Source organism: Acanthochromis polyacanthus, chromosome 1 (genome assembly GCF_021347895.1).
Source record: "Acanthochromis polyacanthus isolate Apoly-LR-REF ecotype Palm Island chromosome 1, KAUST_Apoly_ChrSc, whole genome shotgun sequence".
Taxonomy (NCBI): Eukaryota; Metazoa; Chordata; class Actinopteri; family Pomacentridae; genus Acanthochromis; species Acanthochromis polyacanthus.
The window spans coordinates 33,516,324-33,540,901 of NC_067113.1; the positions used below are offsets into that span (position 1 = coordinate 33,516,324).

The following is a 24,578-nucleotide window of genomic DNA, read 5'->3' on the forward strand; positions in this document are numbered from 1 at the left end:
TCAGCTCTGCACATCTACAGGGCGACACTGGGATTAAGATAAGGAGCGGATTTAAGAGGAGAACGTGGCTCTGAGGAGACGCTGCATCACGAGACGAACCGTCGTCGTCAGCCGAGGCGCCTCAAAGCAGCGGCGTTTCCACGCTACAGCACGACGTTTAGTTATCCACGGCATCAATAACGCTTATTAGAACAGGCAGGATTATGTATCAGCATTCCCTAAAGTACTTTTATGTAAGAGGGCGAGGGGCCGGGCGTTTCCAGAACGGTGGATGAGCACATGGCGGGCCGCAGCTTACAAATCTGAGCATTTATTAGGATAATCTCAGCAAAATCCACTCCAGCCTGCAAACACCTCCTCCCCGAGTCAGAGCCAAGACAGACGAGGAAAAGGACCAATTTCAGGCCGATGTGTTGCTTTAAAAGCTGCAGCTTCCCCTTGCATGAGTCACAGAGCATGAAGGCCGATTGAGCCGCAGGTAACATCAGGCCTGGCCAATAAAAAGACAGTGACACGCACCAGTGATAGTAATACGACAAGAGTTCAACGGAGGGATTTATAGTTTCACTTTGAACCCCAAAACCTGCCAGCATGTTGGAAAGGAATCTTATTTAATATATTTGTTAAAAAGTTCAGCATTTATGGTAATCAGAAATTGTAAAAACAAAGAATCTGCAAGTTTTGAATGCTTAGATAGTCCTTGAACGCACCAAAACTAAGTAAATCTCTGCTTAAAATTGTGTTATTTCTGCTTTAATAAAGGTGATATCCAAATAAAGCTGTTCACACTGCTATAGCATTGTGTTTTTGTTGTCAGACAGCAAAATGAGTATGAAATAGTGACTAAAATGCAGCTCTGCAGCTGAAAATACAGATTTTGTAACCTCAGCATCGTCAGACAAACTCAGACATGCATTGGCGGTAAATTCAGAGATATTTCCACGTCTAATAATTGTTCAGAGAAAGTCAGAAGCTAGAAAGTTCTGGTCAACTCGTGTTAATCACAGACACAGAGAGAGTTTTCTTCTTGAAGGGGGCAGGACCAGCAGCAGCTCATTTAGAACAGGACTAAAACCAGAAGTATAATTAAATGATAGTGACACACGCCGATTAAAACCTGCTGGCACGTTTGAAAGGAATCTTATTTCATACATTTGTTAAAAAGTTCAGCATATATGGGAGTCAGAAATTGTAAAAACAGAAAGAATCCTCTAGTTTTGGTACACGATCTACACTTTTACTGCTTTAGCATCAAAACTAATCAGATATAGGCTTACAATTGGGCTATTGTGGCCAAATTACTTTCTTCTATTTGTCTTTTTTTTTTTTTTTTTTTACAAAAAAATGCTAAAAGTAAATCATTTAAAATAACCAGATCCAGAAACAAAAAACTCTGAGCTCTACTGCACTAACTCGAAGACATGCAGCCAGGAGTGCCATGACACAAATTCAGGGACTTTTCTGATGAACTGCAGGCAGTGTTTACACAGTTCTGAGACTAATTAAAATGTAAATAGTTAAACATCTACAGTATGTAGTCACAGATTCTTTCCCCAGTGTTCGTAACACCTGTGACCAGATGCTCCACTGGAACCAGGCGTGAACTAACCGTGACGTCACCCGTTGGTTTCAACGGCGAGAAAATGAAGCCCGGATTTTGCTACTTCCTGGTCGCCGTTTTGGATTTTTTGGAGCCAGTGACGTAAAAAGCGTCAAACAGACTGGAGCGGAGAGAAACTAGGGGCAGGATTGGCTGAAGACTCTCTTATCCCGCCCACATTTTACCGCAGAGGCTTCTGTTGCTGTCTATCAAGTATAGCCACGCCCCCTGGCTCCGCCAACTTTAACGATTTATTTAAAATTCAGTATTGATTTATTTTAAGATCGGCCACCTGATCTCTCATTTTGACCATGAAAACTAACGGGGAAAAAATCCTGAGCTGTAGAAAATCAGTCTATCAAATTTTATTTTTTCCAAAAATGAATTGGGGTCTATGGAGAAAAAGCTTCTTGGAGCCAACCCTAGTGGACGGCGGGATATTGCAAGTTTTTGACACTTTCGGGTTGGCTTCAATGTTGGAGTCAGATGCTACGTCCATCTTTATATACAGTCTATGACTGGAACACAGGATGGAGATGAATCTGTAAAACCACTGACACAATAGTTTAAAACCAAATCAGACGTGCTGCTTAATGTCTATTCCTACTTGCAAACGTGCAGTTTTCAGTCTAACCCTTTTGAATGTTCCGTTTCATAACCAAAAGCTTGAACTATCAAGGCACACCAAACAACCCCAAGATGTTCCACTGGTACACAGGATGGAGATAAATCTGTAAAACTATCGGCACGACAGTTTAAAATCAAAGTCAGACAGCTGAATGTCTATTCCTACCCTTTTGAACATCCCGTCTTGTAACCAAGATGGGATATTCAAAGCCTGAACCATTGAGGCCCTAAAATGTCATGGGACAACCACCTCAAGATGTTCCACCGGGATACAGGATAGAGATGACCACATCAGACGGATATTCGGACTCGAAAACTTACAATTTTGATTTGGAATTGATTAATTGTTCAACCGGAAACATCACCTACTAAGCTAAGGTCCTCCACTGGTCTCCTCTGAGGCCTGATGTACATGGGTCAGTACCGGGTCTCCTTATGGTAACACCTGGTCCAGATGAGCCGCCAACCTCCCCTTCATCCACCTCCAGGTTTTACTTTTACTCAACAAGGCTTAACAAAGTGAGATCATTCCATTAACCTTATTTATGGATACATTTAGATTAATTAATCACTTGTGCGCCTTAATAAAGAGGCTTTTATCTAGTGGTTTTAATTAAAGATAGATGATGGTTTAATGGTGATCTATTTCCCAGCCCTTTGCTAACAAGCATCCACCTGACATCCTCCAGCTCCGGGCTGCCTGCACCGGTCCTGCCGCACGGCTTTGCGCATTATGTCACCACAGAAAACAGAGCTGAGCTGAGCCGAGCCGGGCGGTGTGCGGAGGAATCCACCAGCTCGCAGAGAAAAGAAAAACGCAGCTAATGCGCCCCTGAAGCGGCACCACACCTCCACACCTCCCCGCCGACCAGCCCGGAGCCTCCCCGTGAGCTGTCAGCTGCATCCCCGCACACACGGCCACATCCCCGCAGCACCACCAGCACCTCGGTTCGTCTCACCTCTTCAGAACTCCGAACACATTCGCGCACATTTTCGCGGACGTCTGTTTCCATCAGCCGAAGCAGGGCGAGGAAAGCGGCATCCGGGCGGACAGAGCCGGGATGCGGGCAGGTTGGGTCGGTGATGCTCCGGTCAGCTCCAGCGGCGTCTGCCTGCCTTCACCGACTGACTGCGGTCGACTGCCGTCGCCCCTCCCACAGCCTCCCCTCTCTCGCTCCGCTGCGCTTCACGGCCGGTACTCGGTTTTAAAAAAATAAAGCCGTATCCACGGCTGAATAAATAAACGGAAGCTCCGGAGGCAGCAGGGCGGCCGTTATTCAGCGAACCGCTCCGTGAAGGCTGCCGTCGATGAGCGGAGCTAGCAGCCGCTGATCACCTGACTCTGCCCCACCTCTGACAAACAGCTCCGGGTTTTTTGGTCCCGGTGCTCCGAACCGAGCTCCCACACTTGAATATTTCGCTCTTACCTGCATAGCCAGCGGACAGCCATCAGAAGCTCTGCGGAAAAGGTTGCTCCTCCCGGGATTAAAGCTGAACATTAGCCCACCTAGCTACCTTCTAGGAGTTACTTTCCTGCTCGCAGTCCAGACTAACACGGAGTTCGTCGTTCACCAGAAACGTTGAATTTACGACGTTTATTCCAAATTTACTTCATGATTTCAAAGCAAAGTTACTCGTTGTTGTTTGATTAACGTGTAATAAATTCAAATATACGCAGAATAAAGTATTCGAACGTGTTTCTTTGGAATAACCGGCTTTACTATTTTTAACCCAGTGTAAGTTTTGGTCGGCCAGCTGAAGGTGCGCTTCATTCTGTAGTAACGTCCTGCCGTTAGTACACAGTGGGGAAGGCGGGGATATTACCGCTTATTATTATTATTTATTTTTTAAATAAATAAATCTAAAGATAAGTATGAAAATACACAATTAAAGAACAGTACAAAAAATAAATCAATAAATAAAATCTATTAAAAATACACGTAGAAATACAGAAATAAATAAACGTATTAATAAAGAAATTAATGTAAAGACAAAAAAATTAAATAAATACAGGAAAAAAATAAGAATTTAATGTAGAAAAAGTAGATAAAGAAGATTTAAAAATAAAAGTAGAATAAGGGAGCCAAATAACTAAATGAATGTAGAAATATAGAAATAAATAAATGGGAAAAATTAAATTTAATAATCCTTGATTAAATTAAAAAAATGTAGAAGTTCATATTTAACTATACTCCTCCAGTAAAAGAAATCTAAATCAATATAGAAAGGTTAAAGAACTTGTATAGAAATGCAAATACAATACTAATATAGAAAGTGTAGAAAAGTAATATAGAAAAACATGTAGGGATACAGAATTTAAAAAATACGACATTACTTAATGAAATAAATAAGAGGAAAGATATAAAAATATGGTAATTCAGAAATGTAGAATAAATATTTAAAAAAATTAAAAAAATTCTAAATACACAAATAAATAAATGAACAGACTAAACAAATAAAAAATAAAATTAAAGTTTGGGAATGTAAGAAAATTCCTTCAATTGTGTCGTTTTTCATAGCGAGAATATATTTATTTTTACGTATGTATTAAATTATTTATTTTTGCATCATTAAAGTCGTTTTTCTTCCATTTTCGAATATTCTTCTTTGTTTGAATTCAGTTTTACTTTAAATGTAACGTAACCTATAGTTTTTGTATTTTATTCATTGTTTTTTTCCACTCATTGTTTTAAATTTTTATTCTAATTTTGTATTACTGAGTGTAATATTTTGCGTTATTTCTTTTTGTTCCGCTCTTCCGGTGACGATTTTGAGCGCCCCCTTTGCTCCCCGCTGAGGTCACGTGATCTCACGGTTTGCAGAAGGACACGAGCTCTCGGTAAACGTTGCTGTCGGTAAACATCAGCGGCAGGACGTCGGTCGGTAACTCGGTTATTAACGTCATGTGTTCGTTTCGATCCGCTGTTTAGTGTCGGTTAATTAAAATGGCGGCCGGAGCGGCAGCAGCAACATGGAGGAGCTTCTTCTTCTTCCTCCCCCGACCTCCGCTGCTTCCTCCCCGGTTATCAGCCGCCTGCAGCAGGCGGAGCAGCTCCGGAGCGGCGGCCCCGAAGGACAAAACTCCCAAGGTTCGATATGTAACGATTTATAATCTGAATATGGCACCTATTTTGCTAAAATACTCCATTAAAAGATCAAAATATGCGTTCAGATTGCTATTAGACTACAGATATCATCAGGTCATTAAGCTAGTTTACAGTAGTCTGTATTATTTTACGTTAAATCTGAATTATTTCTGCTTTAATATGAATAATTAGGATGTTGTGGTTGCTTTTGTGGAAGAAAGCATCATTAGACTGGTAGGAAATAAACTGGCATAAGTTTAAATAATCAGTTTGGTTATTTTATATGTACACACACACATATATACATATATGTATATTGTTGCTGCTTTGATTTTTTTTTCTACACATAAAATCATCAGCTTAAACAGTAATTAATTTATAGACTTCTTTGTTGATTTTTTTTTGTATAATAAAATCCTAATCTGAAAATCTAATTTGTACCTGGAGTTGTCAAATATATGTGATGATTAATAGATTTGTCATTTAAAAAATAATTTACATCAGTTGCAATTTAAAATGTTTTTTTTTTGTCTAATTATGATCTCATTAGTAGTAGTTTAACTGTAGCTGTTTAAAACCTGTAAATGTCGTATTTTTCACTCTGAAATGTGGTTAAATTACATTTTGTATCATTTTTTTGGATGTAAAATCGTATGAAATGTCATTTCTAACTGTAAAAGTAACTTAAAATGAAGTGCTCTAGCTTAATACCGTCGTGTTAAATTCCTTTTCATCAGTGTATAATTAATCACACGAGTTGTTGTGTATTTAAATAGTTGTATAAACCTGATTTCTGTGGGTCTAAATGAGTGTTTTGTGTTTGTATTTACCTCTTTTCTTTCCTCTGAGCTTTGGATCGGCTCTTCCTCCTCGCTGCTCGGCCCATGTTGACGTCTGTTCAGGACTGATAAACAAACTGCTGCCGTTCAGCTTCATGTTTAAACATGAAGACGAACATCTGAGCAAAGTGTGACTCAGTGACGGAAAGTTTTTCAAAGCAACGCCCTTCTGTTCAGTATGTAGGCAGTTAGGCGGTTTTGAGGCGGTTTTGTCTGATTTTTCACTGCAAACTAAAGCCCTGCACCTCTGTGGAAACAGAACAACCATGAAGAAGAGTTAGAACTCAGTATGACAGTTAAAATACCATAACTCATAAAAAAGAACAAACAAAAGTTGAATTTCTTTCTTTATTTTACAATAATTGGACATCTTCGTCCACAGGTGTTGCCAATACTGGAAAAATAGTGACTCGACATACTGTAAATACCATTATATTTAAATTAATTAAGACCGATATTTAACTAGTCACATTTTTAAATTGCTTCCCTACCTGTCTCGTCTCTGCTCTGGTTTACACTGCCTGCAGTTCAACCTCTACAATATTAAATAGTGAGAGGCTCCACCTGGTGGAACAACCAGGTACTACAGCTAAACTCAAAAACTTGATCAAAGCATCGTGAAACTTCATCAGAATTACTCAAATTTAGTCTAAAGTAACTTAAAACTTGGCAAAAAAGTACTTAAGAATTGTCCAAAATAACCCAAAACTTTCTAGCTAAACTCCCACAATGCTCTCTGGTTGCAAAAATGAATTTCCTGTAGTCTAAGTGACACCTCCTCTGATCTCTACGGAGTTAAACCGTCAGAGGCTCCACCTGGTGGAACAACCAGGTACTACAGCTAGTGACAACTGGCTACAGCTAATGAATGAACTTCTAACCAGCTTCGATGCCACTCGTGATAAAACCGTTGTGTTGTTGTCCTACATCTTGTGCGTCGGTCTCACAGTGTTTTCCTTGTTTTTTATTATTTTTGCAGCGATCCACCTTCAGACCGGCAGCCAGCTCCACACACGACTGGATCGGACCTCCGAACCCTCTGTCCAACCTGCGGCCCATCGTCTTCCACGTACCGGAGAACGAGTCGGAGCTGGAGAAACGTCTGAGACACCTGAGGCAAGAAACCGAAGACTGGAACCACGAATTCTGGACCAAGCAGAACCTCACCTTCGGCAAGGTGAGCTAGGTTTACAGCGGAGATGAGTTTTATGATCTAGAAACAAGAACGGCAGCAGATATTTACTGTGTGGTGTTTGAAGATTTACACCAGAGAAGTTGTTTGCAATGTACATGTCAAATACTGTCAGATTACAATAAATAAATAAAAGAATAATAAATTAGCCACCAATAAAAACAAATAATTTGTTCATGCTTTCTAAAAATAATCTATCACTGTATGGTGTCACTGTAGTTGTCAAATACGTGTAAACGTAGAAAAATTCACTCTGAATTGTGGTTGAGTATTTAGACGTTAATTTTTGTGAATTTGATTAATCAATCAGTTGAAAAACAATGATTTAACTCTAAATGTTACATAAATTGATGAATCACTGACAATCATTTATTTTTTGTTGCTGCGTTCCGCACATAAAATCATCAGTGAATGTTTTTAATCTCTGCATCGTATGGATGTAAAATCTTCTTTTCACCAGCAGAGGGCAGCGTCACACAACAAACTGGTGATGAATACAGTAATAATCTTTTAAAACCTGAACAAGGTAATAACATCATCGACTTTGATGGTATTTAACAACAAACTTGTCTTTAAAAATGTACAATATCAATTGAATCGCCAGTCAGACTTTATTTAAAATGCATTTTTCAATCGATTCAAGAGAATTTCAAAGCATTAACAAGCTTGTTAAAAACAGAATGAATGAATGAATGAATGAATGGTTTATTTTTCGGTTACAAAAATTACAGCAAACAAAATTATTATTATTTTTTATTTTTTTCCTTTCCCGCCTTTTCTTCTCTTACTCTTTCCTCATCCCCTACTCCTCTCAAAAAAAGATGAAAAAAGAAAAGAAACAAACAAAAAAACCCCAAAACCTCCAGAAAAAAAAAAAAGTATATACAATAAGAATTTTTTTACACGTTCTGTAACCGAAAGAGGAATAGGCAGAACCCGAAGCTTATTTTGCATATCCTATACAATCCCTTAGAATTTAATTAGACATTTAAGCACAACAAAACATTAAAACTGAACAATAAATGATAATACAAGCTATGATAATAGCTTCTAAAAAAATATTACACTCAAAGTGACAATGATGAAATCTTTTAATAAAATAGAATTAATTAATGATAACAATCAGAAGAAAAATGGCAAGTAACACTAAAAGGAAACTATAACTGCTATATACTATTATACACTATGCTGTATAGTATAATAAATGTTCTTTATACACGACTTAAAGGCTCGTATCACATCTGCAGCTTTTGTTGTTAAGAAATTATCGTTTGTTTGTAATTTTTGTTTGTGTTTTTCCTAAAGAGAAGGGAAAAGAAAAAATACATGATATTTCTGAATTATTTACCCTTTTTGTTGATATTTGACATATTTAATCTCAAATCATCAGATGTCGACAGTCTCCGATTTACTTTAAACTTTAATGTTTATCATAAACTCTGGATGTTTAACTGATTATTGGACATCCACAGTGACTGAAAACAACATTTCAAATCAAATTTTCTTAGTTTTAGAAGTCTGTTCTACTTGGATTATTTAGTTTTTTTGTGGTACGACTTACCTGCTTAAGCGGACTTGAAAGTTTCGTGAAAATATCTTTTTAAAAATTCATATTAAAAGTATTCTGTATGTTTTAATTTGTATTATTATGAAATGCAGCTACATGTGGTTCAGAAAATATCACGAGTTGATGTCTGTATTATTAATATTTGTGTTAATTTGTGCTCAACAAAGGGACATTTCTTAATGTTTTTCTTCATATTTCAACGCACTGAGATCAGAGATTTTTTAATCTACTTGTCCAACGTTACAGATTCTAAACTAATGACATGATGAGAAATAAAAGTGAAAATGTCAGGTTTTTATCCTTAATGTTTCCTGAGATAGTGTTGTTCAAACACAATCAAATTTCAATGTGAGGAAAAATGTGCTGAAACTGGGTCGACGGGCAGTTTTTAAAACCATATATCTTGGAAAGTATTCGATATATTAAGCTGAAATTACACACATATATTTCTAAATATTTATATTTTATGTTCTAAAAACTTCAGGAAGATCACAGATGGTTGAGCAGAAACCTTTCTAAAAATATGTTGATCTCAGATAGATACTTTGTGCATGATTTGATTGATATGTTGTCTGCAGCTTTGTGTTTGTGTGTGTTACAAAAGAAATAATATAAAGAAAAAGCATGATTTTTTTTTTCTGTCTGCAGGAAAAAGAAGCTTTTATCATCTCACAGCTGCAGGCAAAAGGATTGACGCTGCGAGATGAGGACGGTGAGAAGCAGCAGCTTTTTAGACATTTATTAAACTAAAGAATATTCAATTCTGCTGCATGAATTTATCAGAATGTTATTTTTAGACCAAGAATTAAACTTGATTTTCTCGCGGCTGCTTCATTCTGATGTGTGTTTCCCTTCAGGACGGCGTCGCGCTCTCAACAGCGAGGAGATGGCCAAGTTTTACAAAAGCTTCCTGGACAAAAACAGAACACGACATGCAAATTACAACAAGTGAGTCATTTTGTGTGTCCGTCTGCAGCAGCTGTCGGCTTCGAACCGCAAAACAAACTAGTAGATTAGCATCGCAAAGTGTTTTCTAGGGTTTTACAGAGTTTCTGCCCACACTCGTCACCTCTCGCTGTCTTTATTTCCTTGCGTGGGGTTTAATAAAGTCGAACTTCTTATTCTCGTTGTTTGAAATCAAAGAGTCGCTCCGTTCCTCCCTCAGGTGTTCCTGCGTCTCAGTTTGGTCTATTTAAATCTCCTTAATGAGCTTCAGCACAACACTGCTCCTGCTCTGTGCAAACAAAGGCATGACTGGATTCACGGGGGCAGATTTAGTTTGAATATTTGGGGCTAAACATGAAGCAGAGGTTTTAGTTCCTCCTCATCTCATTATATCTCATCTTTTGTTATCGCATTGTATCTCATCTCATCAACAACTTCAAAAGAAATCTGTCACTGGGTCTCCGTTTAAACTGCAAGCAAAGCGACTAATATTTAGAAAAGTCTAACATTTCATGTCTCCTCTGCATCCTCCCTGAAATCTTCACCGGTGGCCTGATTTAATTCCGTTTTTTTTCCCTCCCCTGCAGGGAATGGTACCGACGGAACTTCACCATCACTCTGCTGATGGCCCGAGTGGCTCTGAACAGCATGTGGAGGACGATAACGGAGAGAAGCAGCAGCAAGAAAAACACCTGATAATAAACTCACTGTTCACCCAACCTGTTCAGTGTCTGGACTCAGTTTCACTCACATAAGTTCAGAATTTTTACATTTAAATGAATGTGTGTTCCGTTAAAACCCACTGATTAAACCTGCAGCTAAATCTGACTTTATTTCAGTTTACTGGAGTTTAAATCTGGGTTCTGTGGCAACTTTTTTGCATCCTAGAAAAGTTTCTGATGCCGCGGATCAAAAAGAAACTTCAGAGGAAAGTTTAGAGTCTAAAAACATGTTGACAATGTTTTTGTAGTTCACCTTGCAGCCAGAAGGGGGAGACAAAAGCTCCACATTACAGATTTAACTGGCTGTTAATTCAGTTTCTTTGTCTTCTGTTCAGAAACCCTCACTGGAATGCAAATAAGTGCAATTTTGGGATATTTTAAAGCTGCTTTTTGCTGTATATTCATCTGAAAGATTTAGTTAATTGGCAAAATGTGGATTTTTGCCAAATAAAACATGGAATGCTCCAAAAACATAATGCTTTATTATAAATTAAACGGTTATTTACACAGTTTAAAACTGGGTTCTGTGGCGACGTAAATTTCACTTTTTGTGTGTAATTGTGACTCAAATTTTGAATTAGCAGAACAACACTGGATTTTCAAAACCAATATTGATCTTCGAGAGTTTTACAAATCCAAATATATTCTAAAAGTTGCTTATTTCCTCTGTTAAAAAATAGTTTTTTTATTTAATGCTCTTGAACTCTTTGCTAAATATGCCTGTATTTTCATTCTCTACTGTTTAAAATGTGCATTTTAGATTTACTGGCATGTAACTGTGAATCAGAATTTGAATTACCTGAGCAAAAAAACAAAAAATTTGTTGAATAAAAAGATTTAAGAGTGTTAAAAATCCATATATAATCTATTAGTGCTCATTTTCCAACACTCCCTGCTGCTTTTGGCCACTTTTTATTTACTACTCTTGTACTTTGTGCCAAATATCTGAATATAATACAGTCTGCACTCCTAGTACTTTTTGTTTTAACGATTCAAATTGTGCATTTTAGTTCCACTTTTGTGTAGCTGTGAACCAGCACTAGAATTTTATGACTTTTACTGTAAGTTAGAAACTGATACTGATCTTCAAGAGATAAGTTCCAAAACATGCTTTATTTCAGGCATGATTATGCTTAATACTTTTATATTTTTTTCTGAAAAATCTGGGTACAATGCAGCCCGCATTTCCAGTATTTCATGTTTTTGCTGTTTAATTTTTAGTTGTACTGTTGTGTACTTTGTGAAGCAGACTTTGAATTAACTGACTAACACCATTTCAAAACTGGATTTTTGAAGCAAATATTAAGATTTGAGAGCCTTTAAAATCTACAAAACATTCCCAAAAAGTGCGTAATTTCTCACATTACCCGCTTACATGTGTATATTTACTACTCTAGTGCAAAATATCTGATTATAACACACCCTGCATTACCAGTACTCCTTATTTTTGCTGTTAAAATAATTAATTGAACTTTAACTTTGAATGAGCTAATAAACACTTTAAAAAAGAAAATAACATTAATATATATGATTGATATCCATATATCTTCTAAAAAATGCTTAATTTCTTGCACTAGCACTTACTGTAAGCATGTTTATGTTTAATACTTTTGTATTTTCACTTTTTCTGTGAAAAAATCTCAGAAAAAGGCAGCCTGCAGTACCAGTATTTCTTGTTTTTACTGTTTAAGTATTGCATTTTGGTAGTACTTTGAATTACTTGACTAATTCCATTTCAAAAATGGATTTTGAAGCAAACATTAACATTAAAGAGTGTTTAAAAGCCAAAAACATTGAAAAGGGGAATATTTCTCACATAATCTTCAACTGCAAGCATGTTTTATTTAATAATCAAACCCTTTTTTGGCAAAATATCTGATTATAATTACCAGTACTCCTTATTTTTTGGCATATTAGATGATAAATTTTACTTAAAGACTTTGAAATACCTGATAAATACTTTATTTTTTCCAAAAAATATCAATATATACGACTTCTATGCAAATATCTTTTAAAAACGCTTAATTTCTTGGACTCCCTGCTTCTGTAAACATGATTTTTATCTAATCCTGTTAGTTTCATCTAATGTCTGCCTCTAATTCCGTCTGTATATTGAGCACTTCTTGTTTTTTGCCGCTGTTTTTGCGTTTTAAATAAATCTGGCCGCTCGGCTCCGCAGCTTCCCCTTTAATCCGGCCAGATGACATCAGCGCAGCCGGGGAGGAGGCGGGGGACGCCGGGTAACGCCATTTTCACGCACCGCGCAGTCAGCCAGTCGCCCAGCCAGTCAGTCAGACCAGTCAGCCAGCCGCAGAGAGCAACGGGGAGCTGTCATCTTCATGGGCGACTCGTCAACTCGTCTCCCGCCGCCCCAGGAAGCCGCTGTCCGGGTAGTTTGACGCAGCGGTTCCGGCCATGGACGGGCTCCGACTAAAGCCTGTGTTTTGACAGATCGGCGTCTAAGATATGGAGCTAGCTGGACGGCAGTAGCGGCACTTGATGCGGTGAAGCTCCAGTCGGCGGAACCTTCCCCCAGCAGGCGGAGACACTGTGGAGATTCTGTGATTTTTTTTTTCTTCTTCTACACTTCGCGACCAACATTGTCCGGTTCCATTTTTAATAAACATTTAGAAAGGGGGAAGATTAACGTTAAAGCCGGGCTACATTGGCAACGGATGTCCCAGAGAACGGTAAGAATGGCTGCGTCTACTTCTTGGACATTAGCTAATTAACCACTTTATAAACATGTTTCTGTAAATGACATTTTGTTTAAAGGCTGATATTTGAATCATTAATTATAAGAAATGTTTGGGATGATTGTTTCTGATAATTAGCTTCTTGTATGGGGGGTCGGTGTTTGTGTTTATCGCGGGAATTAGACGCCGCCGGTACGTTGACTGTCAGTGGGAGCTAGCTCGGTTAGCTGACAGGGAAGTATAGGCTAACTGGTTCTTCAGGTTAATCCAAACAGAAGCCACATTCTCGGACAAAGTCAAGTTATTTATACGGTTTATTTACACCAGCAGCTGAGGAGACAAACTGTTTTCTAAAAGAGAAGCAAAGTTAGAGTGTAAAGATGCCTTACAAGTGTAAATACTGAGGTTGAGACCCTAAAACATTATTTATTATGTGTGTTTCACAGAATAATTGAAATATTGCGGTTAGAATCCAACAAAATGGTGTCAAATTTAAATCGACCTGACTAAATATTGACATTAACACCCTATGAGGTTATATATTAGCTGCATTTCACTAGGCAATTAAATTATTAGGGTACAAAATTACAGAAAACACATGTTTTCATAACTAAATATTGACATTAACACTCTATGTGATTTTGTATGTGCCAGTGGAGATGGCAGTGCTGCATTATAGAGCTGTTTAGTAAAGAATGAGTGGACAGACAGCTCAATCCCTTAGTTTTTATTTTCATTAGTGTTTGCAAAGATAGAGTCCCAGATGTGAGAGAATTTCTGCACCACGTTGGTCCGTGTGAACCTGAGGTTTTCCATTTGTATGCTGTACATCAGGTCCATCGTCCACCTCTGAAAGAAGAGGTGAGAGGGTGATTTACACTTCTTAACCCTCGTGTTTTCCTGCGGGTCAAAATTGACCCGTTTCAGAGTTTGAAAATGTGGAAAAAAATACGAATTTTCACAGTGAATATTCTGATGTCCACATTTTCAACATTCTTGGGAAATTTTCGAACATTTTTTGGTGGGAAAAAAGAAATGTTAAAAATGTTTAAGAACATTCACGTAAAAATCAACCAAAATCCAGCGAAATGCTCTGGATTTTGCTTGATTTTTTATGTGAATGTTCTTAAAGAAAATATTAGAAGTTTTACTGATATATATGGAATCACTTTAGATATTTTTAGGATTTTTTTGAAGATTTTTACAGATTTTTTTGAAAATATTTAAAAGAATTTTCTTGCCAAATTTGTGGGTTTCTTTTTAAGAGTAAAACTTTTAAGGAATTATTGGAATTTTAAAGAAATATTATCAAAAAGATTTTTATGTGAATGTTCTTAAAGAAAAAAATATTTTTATTCATTTTTTGAAAATATTTACAAGATTTTTTTTGCCAAATTTGGGAATTTTTAAAAAAAAAAATATAACTTTTATGGGAAACTTTTAAGGAATTCTTGGAATTTTCTTATGAAGGTTTTGCAAATTTTCAGAAATTTGAGTAATGTTTTTGCTGAATTTTTGGATCTTTTTCAGACAAGGAAACAATATTTTTTGGTGCCCGTAAACGAGGACAGCAGGAGAGTTAGTAATGAGATTTTTTCAGAAGGTTTAAGATGTAGGGCTCTAACAGTGGAAGGATGAAACTCGCTGAAATAGGAATGAGCGGTGTGATTAACTAAACATGACCCGAGTCGTTTCCACCTGTAGCCAGAAGTCCACCAGTATGGACTCCACTAAACACTTGTTAGTGACTGCAGCCAGATAAAGTGAGGATGATGACTACAGCGGGTCATGTGACCTCTGGCTGAGTCCTTTCATTGATATTCAGAGCCGGCTGAGGGCTGTGAAAGCTGCCTGTGTCGGGCTTCAGACGGACAGTGGATCTCAGTGTGGGACTCCCAGCTGGGACACCAGAGCGAAGTGAATGTCTGAGACGTAGGACGCATGCAAACGCACAATCCTCCCAGTCTGCGCGGCGTGACTGACAACACGAGGCCTGCTGAGAGCTCTGCTGCAGTATTTAATGTTTAATCCACCCAGAGGGGCAGCCATGACGACCTGCAGGGCTCCTCCCCAGGCTGATGCCCCTCTACTGCCCCTGGGGCGGCTTGTTGTCACCTCAGAGCTCCCAGAAGGGTTGTGTGACTTCTTACTGCTGCTGAGAAATGATAATGTTGTGTAGCTGCAGCAGGTTGTGTTGTAGTGCTGCAGGCTTGGCTTTAGGAGCTTTTATAGGTAAGGTCATGCTGCTGCTAATGATTGTTTAACTTTCTGATTAAATCTAAAAACAAGTTCTCAGCGTCCAAAATGACGCCTTTAAATCTCCCGAACAATCAGAATGAAGTTATCAGAACCGCCATATTGAAGATATCCAAATTATGGGACCTACAGTTTCTTTTATAAACATGAAATATGTCATAAAATGTCGTTTTTAACAAGCATGATGGTGCTGCAGAGGTAACTGCATGCTGTTTGGTACAAATCATCACCGTTTTATTTATTTTTGTTTGAACAGAAATGCTAAAAATATCCTTTCCATGAAATATCTGTCAAAATAATGACAAAATTCTGTTTTTAAGTTTAATTTATTGACCTAGGACTGTCACGATAATGAAATTTAACTTGGCGATTGATTGTCATCCATCTAATTGCGATTTAATTGTCTGTTTCTCTTCTTTTTTGGCCTTTTTCACTTCTAGATTGGTGATTTTAGCACCTTTTTGCTGCACATCTGACCACTAGTTCTTGTTATTTAGCTCTTTTTTTTTTTGTCATCTAAGCCAGTATAAGCCAATCATCATCATTTTATTTATTTTATTTATGTGTGGTTGAATAGAAATGAAATGACTATCCTTTCTGTAAAATATCCATCAAAAATAATGACAAAATTAAGTTTTAATTGAATTTATTTACTTAGAACTGTCATGACAATGAAATGTACCTTGGTGATTGATTGTCAGGCAAATAATTGTGATTTAATTGTCTGTTTCTCTTCTTTTTTTGCACCTTTTTGCTGCAGATCCGACAACTCGTTCTTGTTATTGAGCTCTTGTTTTGTGATATGAAGCCAGTAAATGTTCACCAAGCTGTCAGATATTAGATTAATCTCCAACTGTTTTGATAATTGAGCAGTTTGAGTCTCTTTTAAAAACAAGTAAGTGAAGATTCTCTGTTTTTCTGCATTTTTCAATGTGATTATTTCCCGGTTTCTTTGCTTGTCATTGACAGAAAGTGAAATATCTTAGAGTTGTAGACAAAACAACCTTGGTTTTACCACTCTCTGACATTTATAGACTGAAAATGAAAATATCCTTTAGTTGCAGCCCTGAAGTAGGGAAGTTTATCGCCTCATTAAACCACAGCAGCAGAAGAGGCACAAAACAAAAAGCAAGCATGGGGTTGAAAATGAATATTTCTGTTGGTTTCATCCAGCTGGTTTTTGCACAGTTATGCTAAATGAGCCCAGTCAGGAGAGATAACTGCATCTGGGGATTATGTAATAAATCTGACAGGCCTGCAGAAACATTTATGACGATTTAAATTAACTTTAAAGCTCCTGTGTAGAAACATCATCACTTGCAGGCTGCTGTTTTTGCACCAAAATTGGCGTATTTTTGATCGATATTCTGAATTTATGTCAAGCAAATACTCAGATGTCATGCCAGCTAAACACTTCTATTATAAGTGCTTCAGCTGAGTAGTTTAAAGTAATATTAAATATGAGAAATGTGTGTTACAGAAGTACAGAAACACCGAAAGACTTCATCAGGAGGAACTCTTACTGTCCCTGATTCTTTTTCAAACCAGCTCTGATGACTGAAAACCTAGAACTGGATCTGTGCATCAGTGTCTGTCTAAGAAATTAAATTAATCGAGTGTATTCTCTGGATATCTCTCAGCCTTCAGCAGCGAAGAGTTCTGCCACTGCTGTCTCTGTGGATCACAACATCTTAAACCACTTCAGTGATTCAAATGATAAATTTAATCTCTCACCGGAGGCTCGCTCCTGGAAATAAAAAAAAAAAAACATTCGGAGCTCATGTCACACCAGAAGTGACTCATTTTGGGAGTTTAGCTGCAGAAAGTTGATTCACACAATAGCACTGACTTCATTCTCACGTCCACCACAAAGAAAAGCTAGAATCTGTTCGTGCTTAATACCTTTCCTTCTTGTCATTTCCTGTGGCCTCTCGTGACTGCCGGATCTGTTCACCCCGGCAGCGAATGTCCTCACATGACAGAACAGCTTCACAGTTGAGTAAGAGTGATGTTTGGCAAGACTATGAAGTAACGGCTCAGTATGTACACAAACTAAACTGTGACCATTTTACAGCAGCTATAATCACTTCTTTATGCTAGAAGTGGGTCACATGTCTAATTGTATGTGAAAAGAGCCATTTGTATTCATGAGTCTATAGAGAAATATCACATGACTCTGCAGATTTTATGGAAAAAAAAAAAGAATTGAGGAAAAAATGCGGCCAGTTTTGTGAATTAGAGTTTGATTTACTTATGGTTGTTCAGCCAATTGTCAGAAATAACAGAAAACCGCATTTATTTCTGCCGCATACGATAACAGAGACTCATAAGCTGTACCTTACGTGGACTGATCATGCATTCTGTCTAACATAGGAACATCGAAAGTGCAATTCTGAGCTAGAAAAACCCTCTAAGTTGACTATAAGAACTTAAATAATGATATTTTAGTGTTCACGTCTTGTTTTAGCTGCTACCAAGTGGCCAAAAACATAATTACTGCAGGTTTAAAGGGGAACTTCGTTTTTTTCAACCTGGGGTCTATTTTCATATGTTATTTCATACATGTGAGTGATGGAGAAATGAATTTTCGACATAGCTCCAGTATTTAGCCAGGCAGGCAGCTTAGCAGCTCAGCTAGCGAAAAGTATGGGGCAACTTGCCCCCCCTGAGTCAAAGTCCGCCCTAACGTGCTTTTTGCCCCACGCTGACCGGCTCAGATAGTCTTAACGAGTGTCCCACAACATACTAGAGATGAGAAGTGAACGAAAACCTACACATTACCTATTTGTTGTGGTCTGTATCCAAATCTCAGGACGCTAGAAAGCAAATCTCGTTCCGAAATCGCGCAAGAGCTCGCGCCAAAACTGGTGTTTTGGCGCGAGCTCTTGCATGACTTCACGAGCTATCGCGCGATTTCGCAACGAGATTTGCTTTCTAGCGTCCTGAGATTTGGATACAGACCAGAACAAAGAGCGATCGCCAGGTAATGTGGAGGTTTTTGTTCACTTCTCATCTCTAGTATGTTGTGGGACACTCGTTGAGACTATCTGAGCTGCTCAGTGTGGGAATAAAGCACGTTAGGGCGGACTTTGACCCAGGGGGGGCCTCTTGCCCCATACTTTTTGCTAGCTGAGCTGCTAGCTGAGCTGCTAAGCTGCCTGCCTGGCTAAATACTGGAGCTATGTCGAAAATTCATTTCTCCATCTCTCACATGTATGAAATGACATGAAAACAGACCCCAGGTTGAAAAAAAACGAAGTTCCCCTTTAAAGTGTTAATCTGCAACATATTGTGTTTTATTTCATATTTTCTCTGTTAAGCCGTTTTCACTCGGTGCTGTTAAACCCATTCAGACTGGGTGGGACCGTGTTGTGGTGTGTTGTCGGTCTGTAGAATGTGTTTTTCTTTGTGTGAGGGTTTAGCTGTTAACCACCCTACCCGGTTCTTTCAGTGTTTTCACTGGCAGGATTCAGGTCGGACAACTGCTGCAGTGTTTATATCATGAATGAAGCCCATTAAAAGAGTGTGTTTAAGTAAAAGTAATTCAGGATATGTAACGTGTAGAGCAGGGGTGTCAAACATGAGGCCCGCGGGCCAAAACCGGCCCTCCAGAGGGTCCAATCCGGCCCGCGAGACGACTTAAAGTGTAGAAAGTTGGAATCATTTCCAGACCATGACAAGTTGAATGATCATAAAGTAAAATAGTACATGTCTCATTGTTCTTTTGTCATTTTACGTCTCATTTTTGGAACATTTTGTCTTCTTTTGTCCTGATCACACAGTAAAGTACTATATTATTCACTTCCAGACACCTGTGAGTAAATGTTGTGCTCCTTTGTAGACACTCTGTGATCTGGAAGTTGTAATGTGGAAATGATAAGCTGAGGCTGAATGTTGCTGAAATTCAAACTATTTCTCTTAAGAAATTTCAGGTTGTTCATGATGTTTAGCAAAAAGATAATTCCTTAAATGTGAACATTGCACTTAGGGCTGAGTGATAGATTGAATTAATTCGCCTTTTTAAAACCTGATGATTTGAAAATTTGCCAAATCGTAAAATCGAGGCGAGCTTAAATATATAACAATACAGATTCTTCTTCTGCCTTCCACGACTTGTGCACTGGCGTTTGCTTCCACCTCTCATCTCCTTCCACCAAAACACTCACACCCCCATCATGGCGGACAGAACAGCAGACGAAGAGTTGGTCGCAAGAAAAGGGCCTCATGTTACATCGATTATATGGAAGTGGTTCGGCTTTGACAAGACTGACACAGAGCAAACTACAGTCATGTGCAAGGTTTGCAAAAGTTCTGTGAAAACGAAGAGTAGCAGCACAACTAACCTCTTTCAGCACCTCCAGCAGAGGCATCCTAAAGAATGGGAAGAGTGCTGCAGCTACGGGAGTGCAGCATGGCTAGCACTAGCCATAGCAAACAGACCGCAAAGAAACAACAAAAATCGATTAAAATTGTAATCGTCCAAGATGACTAAAAAAAAAATTGAGAATTAATTTTTTGGCCATATTGCCCAGCTCTAATTGCACCAAAACAAAGGAAACATTTGGAGTTATTTCTAGGTTATTATGCTGTGATTTTTCTGGTCACTTTAGATGAAACTGAACTGGATGTTTCCCTGAGCTAAGCTGAGTTTGACCTCCTGGTGTAGATTTTCTCTCTGGCTGTAACCGTGGCCGTGTATCGCTGCTTTGATAATCTAATGACGGCCCACACATCGCTGACTCAGATGGTTCTTCGCTGTGCTGCTCTTCCTGCCGCCCAGAGCGAGTTCTTACTGTTCCTGTTCCAAACAGAACCCACCCCCTCAGACATGCATACGTGTCCCCCCCTCGCCATCCCCTAGCTCGGGTATTTACATTTCAAAAGTTAACATCAAAAACAGTTCTTTCCCTCTGGCTTTCCCCCCGTGGTGCTTTGTGCGCCGAGACTCATCCAGAAATAAAACACTGTTGGATAAGAATAAAAATAAAAAGACTTGTGCTGTCACTTTCACTTCTGCGATACACAAACGCTGCAGGGATGGTTGTTGTTTGTGGTACCCAGCGTTTGAACACCGACCCTGCTGTGTCGTTGGTACAAAAACGGTGACTTCTGGGAGATTTTCAGCTTCCCTTCTTTGCCCTTCTTATGCTCCACTGCTAAGCTTTACTACAAGATCTGCTTTACTCCGATCTCTGAAGGATGAATGTGGGTTTTTTTTCCTCCAGTGAGCCGCGCAAGAACATTTTTAAATCATTTATCGCAGTGAGGGACGACCTGCTCAGTGTTGGCTTCAATGCTTGATTTGATAAAACATCAAATTTACCTAACAGGTAATGAATTAACCACAAAAGTAGATTTATCCCAAGTTTGAACATTTTTTGGTGGACAAAAAGAAATGTTAAAAATGTTTCAGAACATTCACATAAAAATCAACCAAAATCCAGAGAAAAATCTCCACTGTAGTTTCTCAAAGTTGTGTTGCATTCTTAGAATTTTAGAATATGAATCTTAGAATAGTCCATTGATGGAGTTATCCATATTTGGCCCTGTACGTTAGTCGATTGGAAAAAAAGATTGGAAAAAATCTGAACTGTACTGTATTTTTATTTGGAAGTTATATATTTCAAAACCAACGATGCTAGTTTATTGTAAGAAAGGTCTAAAGTTAGCATGTTAAAACGTGTGTTTAACATCTTAATATGCTTATTTTAACCCTGGTGTCGTCCTGCGGGTCAAATTGACCCATTTTAAAGTTTGAAAATGTGGAAAAAAATATGTATTTTCACAGTGAAAACTTTCACATTTTTAACATTGCGAAAAAAATTTTGAACATTTTTTGGTGGTAAAAAAGAAATGTTAAAAAAAAAATCTTTCTTTAAGAACATTCACGAAAAAAATCAACCAAAATCCAGCGAATTTCGCTGGATTTTGGTTGATTTTTTTTCGTGAATGTTCTTAAAGAAAATATTAGAAGTTTCACTAATATATATATATATATATATATATATATATATGGAATCACTTTGGATGGTTTTAGGATTTTTTTGGAAGATTTTTACTAATTTTTATGAAAGTATTTACAAGAATTTTTGTGCCGAATTTGGGGGATTTTTTTTTTTAATCAAACTTTTAAGAGAAATTTTTAAGGAATTATTGGAATTTTCTTCCTAAAGGTTTTGCAAATTTTCAGAAATTTGTGAATTTTTTTTTTCTGAACTTTTGGATTTTTTTCAGACAAGGAAACACTATTTTTTGGACAACAGGAGGATTAAAGTCTTTTGTCAAACCGTGGTTTGGCAGCTCCAGGTTAATTCCTCTCTGCTCACCTGGAGCTGCTGTTTCCTCCTCCTCCTCCAGAGCAGCGTCCACTTCCTGTTTCCTGCTCAGCTGATTGGCTGCAGGCCGGTAGCCGAGTCACACGGAGGCGATGGGGGCTCCACTCGGTGTTTTCTTTTGTGCACGTGAGCAGAAATGTGAATTCTGTGTCCACCTGGAGCTGCAGCAGCTTCAGCTCACCGCATCGCTGCAGCAGAAAGTTAAATCAGTCACACCCTCCACTTTCATTTCTGCTTTTTTCACCCAAACATGCTGCAGCTTCAGTCGGTGTTTCTGTGATTATTCAGCCGAGGGACGGAGCTGAGATTTATTAGGCAGCTCGCTACGAGTGCTGCCGAAGCGCCCGGTGGTAATCCTCTTAAGTGTGTGTAATGATTACAAAGCAAAGAAAGTCAGGATGTAGAACAGCGCTCTGAAACACACCTGAGCAAACATGTACCCAACGACAGAATCCAGTTTACCTCCCACACCTACCAGAGTTTAATCACAGGGAGCTGATTATGAGCGATAAACCTGCAGCGATTAGCAGATAAGTTGTCAGCTATTAAATGAACCGCCAGCTATTTTGATAACTGAGTCATCAGCATGAGGAAGTTTTCTTTAGTAATTCTACGATTCCAGCTTCTTTAATCACAGGAGTTAATGTCAGAAGATGATCGATAGAGGTGCAGTGATTAATCAGTCTGTAATCAATATTCAGGTTTGGAGTATTTGAGTAATTCTGATCAGCTTCTTAAATGTGAATATTTTTTAATTTCTTTCATCCTCTGATAGTGAACTGAATATTTTTGGGTTGTGGACAAAACAAAACATTTGTCATTTTGCACTTTGAGAGACTTTTTTTCTAAATTTTCTGACATTTTATTGACCCAACAGCTAATCAGTCAATCGCAAAAATAAGACAATAACTGTTAGATGAAGCCTTAATCAGTGAAAGGACTAATAGTTGTTTTGATTGTCATTTAATCCACTAATTTATTTCCCCCAAATTATTTTGTTTACAAAATTTCTGAGAACCAAATTGAACATAAACAGCTTGTTTTGTCCATTTTCTGACATTTTTTTTGAGCAGAAATATCAATAATAATCAATTAATGGATAAAATAATTGACAGAGAACATATTTGTTTATGAAACCCTGATTTAGAATAGGACAATGACTGTTAATTTAATTGTCATTTTATCTGCTAATTATTTCATAAAAACTGATTTATTTATTTATTTATTTATTTTTTTACAAAATTCCAGGAAAAAAGTTCCCATTTTATCCTGAGAACCTAAAGTAACATAAACAGCTTGTTTTGTTCATTTTCAGGCTTTTTATAGACCAAAAATATCAATAATAATTGTGAATATTATTGACAGATTAATAAACAAAGAAAACGTGTTATTTGAAGCCCCAGTTGAGAACAAGACGATGAATAAAGTTTTTGTAAATGCTATTTATTTTGCCAATTATTTCCGAACAATGTCATTTTACCTACAGAACAGTTCCCACTGTAGTTTCTGTGAACTTAACATAAAAAGCTTAAGTCCATTTAATAATGGACAATAATGATCAAGTAATACTGAAAATAATGAAAAAATGAAAATTAAATGACAAAACAAATTGTTAATTGAAATCTTAATCAAAAATTGGACTACAACTAATGGTTGCTTTATTTTCTGTTTAATCTGATAAATATTTTCTCAATTCATCATTTTATCTCCAAAATTTCACTAAAAAAGACAAATAAACAGCTTGTTTTGTCCATTTTCTGTCGTTTTCTAGACTAAACAAATCACTGATTAGTCAAGAATACAATCATTAGTTGCAGTTTAAATGTTGTGGAACACTGTGGTCAAAAGTAAGGATGTTTCGTGTAGTTTCACTTTAATCTGCTGGATGTTCTACTGTTCCTGCAGTAGATGTTTCCTGACTCTCAGACTAAAACTGTCTTTTGCACTTGATTTATCATGTTTTATTAGGTTTCCTGTGATGCTGTAGCTATCTAGATGCTGGTAAAGCTAATAAATGATGATGATCAAACTAATCTGGCAGCGAGCGCGGCTTTAATTCAGAATACTGGAAGTCTTTCTGAGGTTTCTTCTTCGACAAACCTCACATCTGTCGTCGTCTGTGAGCCGCGCTCCGACCACAAACCTCAGATCTGGATTCAGACTGTCAGCAGGCGGCAGGTTGGAGGTTTGGTGGAAACTTTTCATCTCAGCTGCACCAAACCTCCTCCTGAAAGCAGCTGAAACGATGACTCGTCAGTTTTGTGGAGCTCGACAAATGCACTTTTAATCTTTGTTTATGCAGCTTTTTCTGCTGCTGCTGCTTCACCGAGCATTTCAGCTTCAGTCAAAGGCACCCTCAGGGCGGCTTTAGAGTCAAGAATGAGCATTTCTTCTTTATTCTCTCAACCTGAACCACCCGGACTCAGAAACGTGTGGGCTGACCTTTTGTTTAAGAGCCGAGTAGTGATTATAGGGGGAGATGAATCACTTGTAGGGAGGTAAAAGGGTGTTTTCTGGCTTTGAGACCAGAAAACAAGTGTGACTTTGAAACGTCTGAAGGTTATATTTTTGCCACAGGAAGACAGAAACAACGACTTTCCTTTTTCCTCTTCATTCTGTCTCGTCTTTTTATAGTTTTGCAACAATTACTAGTGTCATCTTATTGCCATCAATGTGCACTGTCCCTATCAAATAAATGAATAAAATTAATAAA

The 24,578-nt window shown here is 37.9% G+C and overlaps 3 protein-coding genes across 8 annotated transcripts in view; 2 read left to right on the plus strand and 1 right to left on the minus strand.

Moving 5' to 3' along the window:
- bag5 (BCL2 associated athanogene 5) overlaps positions 1-6,304 on the minus strand; it is a 25,418-nt gene extending 19,114 nt beyond the window's left edge. The window contains exon 1 of one of the 3 annotated variants that reach the window (XM_051953301.1): positions 6,144-6,304. In XM_051953301.1, coding sequence (XP_051809261.1) covers positions 6,144-6,199 — 56 coding nt within the window. In that variant the 5' untranslated portion in view covers positions 6,200-6,304. Of the gene's footprint in view, positions 1-3,186; positions 3,569-3,654; positions 3,792-6,143 lie in introns of those variants that run through there. The other 2 variants (XM_051953310.1, XM_051953304.1) reach the window with 2 other exon arrangements.
- LOC110955893 (cytochrome c oxidase assembly factor 8) lies at positions 5,009-10,575 on the plus strand. The gene is made up of 5 exons (XM_051953340.1): positions 5,009-5,316; positions 7,132-7,329; positions 9,560-9,623; positions 9,769-9,859; positions 10,444-10,575. Exons 1-5 carry the CDS (start codon positions 5,173-5,175, stop codon positions 10,550-10,552), a joined length of 606 nt encoding a protein of 201 aa, XP_051809300.1. The 5' UTR covers positions 5,009-5,172; the 3' UTR covers positions 10,553-10,575.
- A 2,231-nt stretch (positions 10,576-12,806) lies between these two features.
- The window catches only part of klc1a (kinesin light chain 1a), a 71,942-nt gene continuing 60,170 nt past the window's right edge, over positions 12,807-24,578 (plus strand). For 2 of the 4 annotated variants that reach the window (XM_022201042.2, XM_022201043.2), the window contains exon 1: positions 12,809-13,268. The gene's annotated coding sequence lies outside the window, so the exon portion shown is untranslated. Of the gene's footprint in view, positions 13,269-24,578 lie in introns of all 4 variants that reach the window. The other 2 variants (XM_022201039.2, XM_022201041.2) reach the window with 2 other exon arrangements.

Bases quoted from the DNA above. Each gene is read 5' to 3' on its own strand.
- LOC110955893 (XM_051953340.1), top strand. From the start codon at position 5,173: ATGGCGGCCGGAGCGGCAGCAGCAACATGGAGGAGCTTCTTCTTCTTC. The intron at 7,330-9,559 runs GTGAGCTAGGTT...TTCTGTCTGCAG, and splicing joins AGAACCTCACCTTCGGCAAG to GAAAAAGAAGCTTTTATCAT. The intron at 9,860-10,443 runs GTGAGTCATTTT...CCTCCCCTGCAG, and splicing joins CGACATGCAAATTACAACAA to GGAATGGTACCGACGGAACT.